This window comes from Pristis pectinata, chromosome 4 (genome assembly GCF_009764475.1).
Source record: "Pristis pectinata isolate sPriPec2 chromosome 4, sPriPec2.1.pri, whole genome shotgun sequence".
Lineage (NCBI taxonomy): Eukaryota > Metazoa > Chordata > Chondrichthyes > Rhinopristiformes > Pristidae > Pristis > Pristis pectinata.
The window spans coordinates 80,894,018-80,906,284 of record NC_067408.1 but is presented as its reverse complement, the minus strand read 5'-3'; the positions used below and the strand labels follow the sequence as shown (position 1 = coordinate 80,906,284).

The 12,267-nt window shown below is 40.3% G+C and overlaps 1 protein-coding gene across 1 annotated transcript in view; it reads left to right on the top strand.

The window, feature by feature from the left end:
- Positions 1-12,267, top strand: part of pola1 (polymerase (DNA directed), alpha 1) — a 210,286-nt gene that overhangs the window by 106,578 nt on the left and 91,441 nt on the right. Inside the window, exons 33-34 of the mRNA XM_052013854.1 lie at positions 9,020-9,201; positions 11,318-11,449. Of these exons, the coding sequence (XP_051869814.1) occupies positions 9,020-9,201; positions 11,318-11,449 (314 nt within the window). The remainder of the gene's footprint in view (positions 1-9,019; positions 9,202-11,317; positions 11,450-12,267) is intronic.

Below are 12,267 nucleotides of genomic sequence, written 5' to 3'. Positions count from 1 at the left end.
GATCTGACCCAGAGGCTTTGTTTAATATTCAAAACTGCAAAGGAGAGTGTTTTTAATTGATCTGATTATGCATGTTGAGTCACTGATTTGATGGTGCGCCTCCTTGAAGAGTGATTTTAAAAAAAAATGTTGCCTAAATTTGTGTGTAGTATGAATCTGTACTTTGATAGTGTTATCTATTGGAGGATGTTTCTTGTCCAAATACTTGAAAGAAAGAACAAACTTGCATGTGTGGAGGAATTTCAAGGCCCAATGAAGTATTCCAGGTCAGCTGTAGAGACTAAAAACACAATAAATCAAACGTGACCTGCCATAAACTAACCTAGATTAAATTTACCACATTCTGGAGAGTTATTGCACAAAAACTTCCAAAATAAAAATTCCAAGCTGAACTTCATACAGTGCAATGAGTGATGGATCTCTTAATGAGAACTTGGTGTCCGTGAACTTGGCATCCCTTAATTAGATAGCTTTTTGTTTGCTGGGATTGGAATTTTCATTTCCTAGCCACTAATTCCATTTGTTCCCACCACCTCCCCCCCCGGCCCAAGCCACTGTGTAAACTTGAACTATCTTTTTTGCAACATTGTCATCCTATTTAACCTTGGATCACCCTTCCAACCCTGTGTATTACCCCTTACGAAATCTGTCTACTTCCTTTACCATCGTATCGCTTGCAGCCTTCCCCGCGTATAGTTGACCCCTTCATTGAATTCTTTGTTACTGCCAGAATCCTCAACTATTTCATTGCTTTCTTGGCTGCTTCCAACATTCATGAATTTGAGCTCCAAAACTTCTCTGTCCCTGTCCTAAGCTGTGTGAGGTCCTGGTCTCTCATTCCCTCATGTCCAGCAAACCTGTATTGACACCCACTCTGGAAATGATTCAGTTTTAAAATTCTCCACCTGTGTTCAGATCCGTTTGTGAATTTGCCCCTTCTTATGTAAGCAGCCTCTTTCAGCACTCTCCTGAGATCTAAGAACCTCCAGGTCTTTTGTGTCATCCAGGCTTCCTGCATGATAGGTTGCAAAAGTGTTATCTGAGCTGGGTATAAACAGAGCCCATCGTGCGAACTCTTGGCCCATGATGCTATATGGAATAGGCACTGAAGAGGAGTTGAGGCCCAGGGCAGCTCAACCATATTGAATGGTAGGGCAGGCTTAAGGGTCAATTGCACTTTCCATTGATCAACTTTCCTTCCTGTTTGTACATTTTGATCAGCACACCATTGCTTGCAGGGTTAGTGACAGGATATAATATCAGCATGAACTTAACCCTCATTCAAGACTTCCATTAATGGAAACGTCTCAACATTTAACATCATGCCTCCTCAGAATCTTAGGTGTTTCAATAAGTTTACCCCTTATTCTTTTGAACTCAAAAGAACACAGATGTAACCTTCCTAGCCATTCATGATGGGACAACCCTTTTATGCCAGAAATTAATCTAGTGAATCGCTTCTGGACTGCCTCCAGTGCTAGTCTGTCCTTTCTTAAATAAGGGGACCAAAATTGTACACCGTCCTCCAGGTGCTGCCCCACCAATACCATGTACAATTGTAACAATATTCCCCTGTTTCTAAACTCCAGTCCCCTTGCAATAAAGGCCAAAAACAGGTGCACACTGCAGACAGTAGCTTGGGTGCAGGACACCACCAGCATCACACACACAGTGGTATGCAGGATAGTTCCTTTTCATCTGGCAAATTTTTATTGATTTCTTTGAGGTTTGGGGACTGTATTTTGTGGGGAAATGCCTGTGGCTCCACATAGAACAGCTGGAAAATGCATGTTTCGGATTCCTGCAGTTGGGAAAGAAAGGTGGAAATCCTGAAGCTTCTGGCAACAGCTTTTTCATAGTGCACTCTGTCATTGGACTTCTTATGGAGTCCAGTGAGGGAGTGACATTGTTCAAATGAATACCCTATGAATGGTAATTTCCTACCTCCATTGGGAGGGTAAACATTTCAACAGTCTGCACCAGAGTAAACCTAGCATAGGAAACTTGTGTCTATTTTGTTGAAAGGAGAAGAATGTCTACAGGGAATTAAGTATCAGTTAATTTATGTTTTTGAATTATTTTCGTTTGTTTAAATATTTTTAAATATTCTGTGTGATTAAGTTTTTTTTAAAATTTTGTTTACAAAAAAACTGTCAATTTATAATGTTTATTCCTAGTTTGAATATTTTTTCTCATTCCCTGAATGTTGTAAATATTAGCAATTTATCCTCAGGAGACTTGCATAAAATGAGCATGGCCTCAGCTTGTGGGTCAACAGCCATCATGGGTGGCTCACAACTGGCCCCAAATTCAGAGCCATTATGTTTGCATTTCCACTGACCCTGCAAGCAGTACCAAATGGTGATCCACGCTTGGCAGTAATGCTCTCTCTAAAGCATAAAACCTTCCCTGCTGTTCCTACCTCGAGAACACCTGCAAATCAGATTGATCACAGTGGAGAAACTTGGGCTGATATTGCAGTTAATTGCATTTATGAAGACCGTAATAGGACCTCAAGACAATAATCTTATTGAGAAGTCTGCTTACCCTAAATTGTGAGAGAGAATTTTGCTTGGTTTAATGTACTCATTAGAGTCCCCAGAGTGGCTTTCGGTCATGTGTCCATTTTACAAATCCTATCCACATTGTGTTGTACATTCCAGTAGCTTTGCCTGTTTTTTTTTCCTGCAAACGATAGATGTCAGTCATAAAGTTACATCTGGTGAGAGAGGCAAGAGAGGAGATTTCTAGGGCCTTGACAGAGATCTTCGTATCTTCTTTAGCCATAGATGAGGTCCCAGAGTACTGGAGAATAGCCAGTGTTGCTCCTCTGTTTAAGAAGAGCAGTAGAGACAAATCAGGAAATTATAGGCTGGTGAGCCTATAACTTAGGATAGAATAAGGTTGTCTCGCATCTGGAAAAGCATCGTACTTACTGGGGATACTCAGTGTGGCTTTGTGCAGGGGTGGTCATGTCTCGATTTGAGTTTTTTTGAGAAGGTGATGAAGATGATTGACGAGGATAGGGCAGTGGATGGTTGTATACATGACCTTCAGTAAAGCTTTCAACGAGGTCCCTCGTGGAAGGCTGATCCAGAAGATTAAGGCACATGGGATCCATCGAGACTTGGCAGACTTGATTCAAAATTGACTTGACCATAGAAGACGTATAGGAGCGTATGGTCTTTTATTAGTCAGGGCATTGAGTTTAAGAGTCGGGAGGTTATGTTGCAGTTTCATAAAACTCTGGTTAGACTGCATCTGGAGTATTGCATTCAATTCTGGTTGCCCCATTATAGGAAGGATGTGGAGGCTTTGGAGAGGGTACAGAAGAGGTTTACCAGGATACCTGGATTAGAGGACATGCTATAAGGAGAGGTTGGACAAACTTGGGTTGTTTGGAGCGGCGGAAGCTGAGGGGAGATCTGATTGAGGTTTATAGGATTATGAGAGGCACAGATAGAGCAGACAGCTGGTATCTTTTTCCCAGGGTTGAAATGTCTAATATTAGAGGGCATGCATTTAAAGTGAGAGGGGCCAAGTTCAAAGGAGATGTGTGAGGCAAGTTTTTTGCGCAAAGAGTGGTGGGTGCCTGGAATGCACTGCCAGGGGTAGTGGTGGAGGCAAATACAATAGAGGCATTCAAGAGATTCTTAGATAGGCACGTGAATGTGCAGAGAATGGAGAGATATGGACATTGTGTAGGTAGAATTGATTAGTTTAATTAAGCATTTAATTATTAATTAATTTGGCGCAACATTGGGGGCTGAAGGGCCTGTTCCTGTGCTGTACTGTTGTATGTTCTATGACGGGGTAGTTGTGGACTGGTGTTATTCTGACTGGAGGTCTGTGACCAGTAGCATTTCATTAGGACTGGTGCTAGAACTTCGGTTTGTGACTAAGTACAGGTGATTTGGATGAAAATGTAGGTGGCTGATTTGTAAGTTTGCAGATGAACACAAAAATTGGCAAAGTTGTAGACAGAGGAATGGCAAATGGTGTTTAATCTGGACAAGTGTGAGCTGTTGCATTTTGGGAGGTCAAATGTAAGAGGAAGATATACAGTAAATGGTAGGACCTCGAGGAACATAGATGAACAGGGGGATCTTGGGGTGCACGTCCATAGCTCCCTGAATGTGGCAACACAAGTAGATAGGATGGGAAAGAAAGCCCACGGCATATTTGCCTTCATCGGTCCAAGTGTTGAGTTTAAAATTCAGGAAGTCCTATTGCAGCTATATAAAACTTTGGTCAGACCACATTTGGAGTACTGTGTACATCTCTGGTCTTTCCATTACAGGAAGGATGTGGAGGCTTTTGAGAGAATGGAGAAGAGGTTCACCAGGATGTTGCCTGGATTAGACAGTATTAGCTGTGAGGAGAGGTTGGACAAAGTTATATTGTTCTCCCTGGAGCATCGGAGGAAGAGGCATGATTTGAAAGAAATTTATAGAATTGAGGCATTGACAGGGTAAATAGTCTTTTTCCCAGGATGGGAATGTCAAATACCCAGAGGGCATAGCTTTAAGGTGAGAGAGGGAAAGTTTATGGGAGATTTATGTGGCAAGTTTTTTTTTCTACATAGAGTGGTAAGTGCCTGGAATGTGCTGCCAAGGGACGTGATGGAAGCAGATAGGATAGCAATGTTTAAGAGGCATTTAGACACACGAAAAGGCAGGGGATTGAATGAGGTGGACCAGATGCAGGCAGATAAGCAGTTTAAATTGGCATCATGGTTGGCACTGACATAGTGGGCTGAAGGGCCTGTTCCTGTGCTGTGCTGTTCAGTGTTCTAATCAGCTAGTTGATGTATTGATTTCACACTAAAGGAATAATAACTTGCAGCTGATGAGCAGAATATCTTGGTGACCTGCGTCTGGTTTGGTTCCATCCTCCCTACTCCATATTTGTGGCAGAAAAAATGAAGCAAAAACATTTAATCCATTGTCTAAATCCTCCTTAATAAAACCACCTTCCATGCTCCAGTGGGACTCTTTAAGTTCAACAAGGGAGCTTGCTGTAGAGTTGCAGCGCTTTTCAGCTGACAGAGCAATTTCTTTGACAAGTACAATTTTTGGATGTATTTATTTTTTTTGCAAAAGGGACTTCTTGGCTTTTGTCTGCATATATGCAAGTTTACAACTACTCTGAAATTGATCTTCAATAATATACTTGCATTTTCTTTGCTATCAAGCTCTTGAAGCGATGATATTTGCAGCATCAAGGAATAGTGATAAGGAAATACGTGCTTACAAATAAAACGTTCATCTTAGCGAAGCAGGGTCTTTGTTCCCAAACTGAATACAGCCTATCCCAGGGAGCAATTGACAGTATCAGATGAAAATGATTATACTTCTCTTTTGATCTTAAACAGCTGTATCTTTGACAGAAATTGCAATTTCAATCTTCTCCCCACCTTAAGTACACAGTCCTTTTGTGTAGTACATGTTGGTATTATAATGCCCATTCATGGTGCACTTGGAGAGATGTGTTTGCTGTTGGTTGTCATTTCTCATGTCTATCCACCAAACCTTTGTATCCCTTCCATTGTCAGGTCCAATGCAAAGCTTGCAAGTTGGCCTCTGTAAGATTCAACCCATTCATGGGCCATCCTTGATCAATGGGCAAGTTAAGAAGTAGTCTAACTTGTTCTCTTGTATTTGTAGCATAGCCACATTTCTCCTTGTTGACCATTAACCAGCACAACATAAGATCTGAGGCAGTTTAAAGCCTTTTATAGCTGGTCCGTTTCTTCCCTGCTTGGAGGAAGTTGCTCATTTGCCCTAATACCCATTCTGACCCTGCACCCAAGGTCTGCTAGTAATACCTACTACAGCTCCAGAATGCTGTGGCTGTGCTGGCTACCTTGTGTCAGTGTAATAAAATATATAAATGTTCACAGGTCTGTAGGGAGACGCAACATGAATTTGATTTGCTGGATTTTTAAAAAAATTAATAATGAATTATTGAGCTGATGTTAACCTCAAAGTAGTGAAGTAATTCTAATAATCTCTGTGCTGCAACTGTTTTGTCTTTCCATTTAGTGCTGGTCTCTAGATGGCAGCATCTGAAGTCGACATCCTTTAGTTTGGGCCCAAACAGTCTAAGTTGCAAGTAACGGTTCCCATAATGTTCTCAGCACAATTGCGGTGAATTGCAAAAGAATCACTTAACTTTTCATTAATTTTCCAGATAGAAATTTTCCACTTGATTGTGTTTCTACACTTCAATAGTTTTGGTCCCCCAACTGTTTTCTTATGTTTTGCTACTGGGGGAGAATCGGCATTGCAGGTTGCTGCAAATCACAGTGAAAATTTAAAGGGAAAGCATACTTTAAGAGATGTACTTTGAATAAATCCACAGGGTGTTAATTAAATAGAGAATAACTGTACAGAGTCCCCTTTGCTTTGTACACTGTTAATTGAGGCAGCCTTGAAATTATTGACAACTCATGTGGCCTTTATTTTTGTTAGCTATTCAAAGAAAGTTAAAGGTTTTGCACTGCAAACAAGGCACCTCATGTCAAATGATCTGTTTCCCAAAAAAATGGGTCTGTGCTTGATTTCTGGGCATTTATGGCATTGTTGAATCGCATGCCATGGCACAGAAGGATGAGTGATGGTAAAGGATTTGGTGATGTATGATAGTTTGCCATATTCATCAGTATTCTCTCCCAACTTTGCAATTAATATTTTCCAATGATTTTTAAACAGATTTGAAGAAAAGTCAAAAGTATTGAGTCTGTTTTTATTTCTGTGTGGAGATTCACGTTTTGGTGTTTTTGCTTCTTCCATTGGTTTAGTTCAAGGTATCAGAACTATTGTTAAATGCCTTCACTACCTCTATTAACAATGAACTTAAATCACGTTTTAAGAACTGTTTGCACGCACAGTTCAGTTTTACCCTGGATCTATATTGGAATGAAACTTTTTTTATTGAGATTCAGTCAATTATAAAAGTGATTGTAATTCTTTGGAGAAAACAAAAATATAAAATTGGTGTCACTGGATTGGGAATGTCAATTGGATTTCACGTATGGCTGCATTTTGAACCTGTCAAGCTCAAGTTTTTTAATATATTGGTAAAGAGAATGAGATGTGATCAAACTGTCAGGAGGTGCTATGATACATTTTTATTGGTAATTGGTTTTATTGTTGGCACATGTACCGAGATACTGTGAAAAGCTTTTGTTTGCACACCTTTAGACAGATCATTCCATACATAAGTATATCGAGATAGTTCTAAAGGAAAACAAAACAGAATGCAGAATAGAGTGTTACAGTCACAGAGAAAGTGCAGTGCAGGTAGACAAAGTGCAAGAGCCTTGATGAGGTAGATTGAGAGATCAAGATTTCATCTTTCATATAAGAGGTCGTTTCAATAGTCTTAGAACAGTGGGATAGAAGCTGTCCTCGAGTGTTCTCAAGCTTTTGTATGGAAGGGGGGAGAAGACAGAATGTCCAAGCTGGGAGGGGTTTGTAATTATATTGGCTGCTTTGCTGAAGCAGCAGGAAGTGTTGACAGAGTCAATGGAGGAGAGGCTGGTTTTTGTGATGGAATTTTGTGATTAATTGTGAAAATTGAATTTGCAAACATTTTGCTTCTGTTGGGTAAGTTGCAATTTTGAATGTCATGAAAGTAAAGGATGAAAAGGAGTATGATTATGTACTTTATCCTTGCACTGTATGAGACAGCAGGTCTGTTCACCTTAAGTCATGTTGGGGATGATGAGTCAGAGATCCTGTGGTGTGGACCAATCACAGAAGTTTGGGGAAATGGGTGTATTGCCATTGGGCCATTCCAAAAGAAGGCAAGCAATCTGAGACCACTGCAATTACTGATGCAGCAAACCAGCAAAAAGGTGAAACAAGGAGGGTGTGTTTGAAAGATGGAGCAACCGAACCTGGTGGGTACGATCCGCTTTACCACTGGTCCCCAGGTACAGGTTATGAAATTACTGTTTTTCCACGAGAGGGATGGTTCTTTGTGACAAAATAGATTGAGGACCCAGGATACATGTAGTATTCAGTGGCAGTGGGTGTTTTGAGGGAGAGGATTTAAGCGCCACAGATTCACCTCTCTGCTTCCAGCTTAGTTTTGCAGAATGGGTCATTGAATCAAATTTATTGACCCGAGGCTCAAAACACGGTAAGATTATTCTTGCAAGGACATAGTTTGTTGAACATATGATAACAATATGTCATCCTTGGTTGGGTGGGGGTGCTCTTGCTGAGTGTAAAGGTCAAATATGTTTTTTTTCATGTGATTATTGCAGCTGCTTGTGAAGCTTGCTACACGATCACTGCAGCACCTCCTTTGTTACCACAATGACTACAGTAAGGACTTCATTGGCTGTGAAGTCATTTGGAATATCGTCAACTTGTGAAAGCTGCTATTTGTTGTTTATTTGTCATTCTTTCTTAATATATAACAGTTTACGTCATTCCACTCAAAAAGCAGGGAAGTGGGGAAAGTTTAAATACGTTATATTCTGCAGTCTGATATACATGGCAAGACTCCACAAACGACAGTGAGCTGAATGACCAGTCGATTTTGTTTTTTTTTGGAACTGATGACGGAGTTTGGAAGGAGTTGGGGTGGATGGTGGTGGAATGTTAACCTGACCATGAAATGAAAGAACTTCTTGATCCTCACCATGGGATCTTCTTCATCCCCTTGAATGGACAGAAGAGCTTTAGGTTAATCGAAAAATGCAGCACTCTGTCGGGATTCCATTCCCTACTGACAGATAAGATATTTGCAGCATGGTTGAGCCTCTATAATAGTTCATGTTGTGAATTTTTGGATAGTCGATGGGAATGTTCACTGAAATTCTTTTCTGTTCAAACCTGTTAAAATTAACCCTATCCCTCTTGATAGGCAGTTTGTCAGACCAAATCCCTTTCCATTTCCAAGTGCATTCTGTAGAACTGCATCCAGATATGGGTGAGCGAAGATAAATTAACTCGAACAACTTGATTCCTGACTTGCTTTCTTCCCTTCTCAACTTGTCACAAAGGCTTAGATCCATCCCACTTCCGAGTGAATCACATCTGTCTTCAAGATGGAGAAAATGATGTGCTGTTGGGTGGCCCGGTTCAGATTACTGATGAAGAAAAATACCGCGATGCAGAAAGGTTCAAGTTCATATGTCTGAACTGCGGAACAGAAAACATTTATGACAATGTATTCGATGGCAGTGTAAGTACCAGAGTATATGTTGACAAAACACATCCCATTTTCCTTGGCTAAATAGACAAAGTTGCATTTCTTTGGATGTAGTTCAGCAGTGTAGCTGAAACATAGAGGCCATAAAAGACCCAGGCTTGATCTTCAAGCAGCCCGCTTAATTGGCACCCTATCCATCACCCGAAAACATTCTTTCCCTCCAGGGTACATGGCATTTACTCGCCTAGGTTCATCTGACAGCACTTCCCAAACCCATGACCCTACCAGCTGGAAGGATGAGAGCAAGGAGGAACATGGGAACACCATCACCACCCGCATGTTCCCATCCATATTGCACACCATCTTTATTTGGAAATTATTGCTCTTTGATTATTGCTGGATCTAAGTCCTGGAACGCTCAACCCAGCAGTGCTGTGGGGTACTATAAACAAGAAAAACAGGGCAGCACAGTTGTACAACTCAGAGAGCCGCTGCCTCACAATACACAAGACCAGGGTTTAATCATGACCTCAGGTGTTATCTTTGTGGCGTTTGTAAGTTCTCTCTGTAGCCACGTGGGTTTCCTCCAGGTGCTTCTGTTTCCTCCCACATCCCAAAGATGTATGAATTGGCCACTTTAAATCACTTGCAATGTGCAGGTAGACTGTTGCAATGTGTTGATTGGTAGAATCTGGGGGATGTGGAGTGAATAAAAAAACAGTGGGATTAATGTCAGATTAGTTGAATGGGCGGTTGATGGTCCCTGATAACTTGGTGGGCCAAAGGGCCTGCTTCCATGCTATATCTCTATATGACTCTATAACTAATTGCACTGATGGTTAAAGATGAGCAATAAATGTTGGCTTTACCATCAATGCTATCTTCTCAAACAATGAAAACTAAATCAGGGCTTACTCTACCAAATTAATGTAGGCCAGAGGGCATGAGTGCTTGAATAAGAATGGGAAAATCATTCTGGGTTGCCGTTGAGGAATCTGGGCAGGTTAGAGAATTGGGCTCCATGGTGACAGCAAGTAAATGCAAAGGTGCTCAATGTGAAGCGCTGGCAACCAGAGATGAATTTCTGCCCCATAGCTATCCACGTTTCCTCTGAAATTTGTGGAAATGTTTGATTACTCAACAAAAACCTAAAGGACAACTATTTTGCAGTGAAAGTACTCCCTCAGACATTAGTATCCTTTATTGTGTCTTTGAAGGGAAATATCAGCTTCTTGCTTTTCCTTGTATGTTGATTTGTAGCCTGTAAAAGCAATTGAAGAAGATCCAATCTCATCGTTCTTGTGGGTGGAGGTTTAGAAAATGATGTTCAAATGGCATACATCTTGCGAAGGCGAAGATTTATGTTCATTGAAAATGAGAAGGATGAGGCTTACCAGATGAGATTCTGAAATATTGACATTTCTGTGCAAGAAATTGTTCTTTAAGTTAAAAATAATATATTTGATTTTTGATATTGAACCTTTATTTCCCTTCCTTTCTCCCAACTCACTCCCCAACTTTAAAAAAAAGACTCCTTGACCTTCTGTAGAACATTGTCCTGCTCTGTCATCAAATGCAGAGGGATGCATCTCCGTCCCAAACTGGTGCCAGATATTTGCGTGGCCTTGGATCAAAACCTAAAATCATAGGAAAATATTTAATCATCTATTTTTTTTTCCAGGGTTTACAACACACAGTAAATTATGAGATTGGGCATCTTAGACTGGATTGGAAAGCAAAGGCGTCCTTATCTAAATTAAAAGTAATTATTTTAAGTTGATCCAGTGGAAGAGCAGATGGTTTGGATTTTTTCAGTCAAAACAATCTGGTTGCTTGAAGAAAGTAAGGAGTAGGGCTTGGCACAGAGCAATGTTAGTGAACAGAATCCTTGACTTTCCTTCATTACAGCAGTAAACAAGATAGAGAGTTAATTGCATGGACATTGAGATCTTGCAGGTGGGCTGACTGTTCAGTGAATGCATCACTACTGGTTCTCATGCAACTTCAAATGTAGAATTTGTATAAAGACCAGTTTGAGTGGAAAATATGTTCTTTGTACTGAATCTTGATTATTTAGGGAAAAAAAGTGGTTTCTTATCACTAAAATACTGAGTTGTATTTCATATGTGCCTCTCCTGTTTTGTATCAGGGGCAACAGATTCAACCCAGTTTACTCCACTGCAGTAACGTTGATTGTGAGGCATCACCTCTTCAGTATCAAGTGCAAATGTGTAACAAGTTAACTTTGGATATCAGGCGACATATCAAAAGATACTACAGTGTAAGTACATGAAATCAACTGTAGAACAGAGTCTTGTCGATTGTTGACTAATGGAAAGGAACCCTCTGGCTTTCTGATTTTTTAAAGGATTTTTATTTCTTCTAACACTGCAGAATTAAGCTTGAATGATGTTACTTGCATTAAAGAAGTACCGTATTCCTTCAGTTAAAAAATAGGCTACAATTCCATAGAAACTATATTTTGTGCTGTTTAAAAAATGTTAACATTGATGTATAAACAATGCCTTATTCTGCTGGTAAGAGGGAGTATGCATTGCAAATAAGCTTGTGCAGGAGAAACATTTAACTTATCTAAACTGAGAAATGAATAGGAGATGTTTTGTGAAGCAGGAAAATTTCACCAGCTTGACAGTTGGCAGGCTGCCTACTGCGTGGATTCATGAAAGCTAAGAATTACACCTTCATGAAATTTTCCTTACTAAATGCCCTGGTTAATCTGAAAGATAACCCACTGATTTCAATTCATCCTTTGACTGGGCGGTGCTTGTTACATCTTCATTCTGACAAAGCATTTGTGTTAATCATTTGGCCCTCTAGTAGACACTCCAGGGCTGGTGCTTTTAAAATAAATGTGGCTGTGATAGCTCTTTAGTCTATTAAACTTACAATAGAAGCAAAGAACTGGTAATTATAAATTCTGTGCAGTGCTTGGAAAAGAAAGTGAGAATGGATGCAGCTCTTGTCGAGTGTTTTTGGAAGTTCGTTTAGTTGCTTCCTTTTAAGTGCCTGTCTTGGGCCGTTCTGCAAATACTTGAGGCAGAGAACTGCATCAGAAAGGCAGCTTGAGGATTTATATTT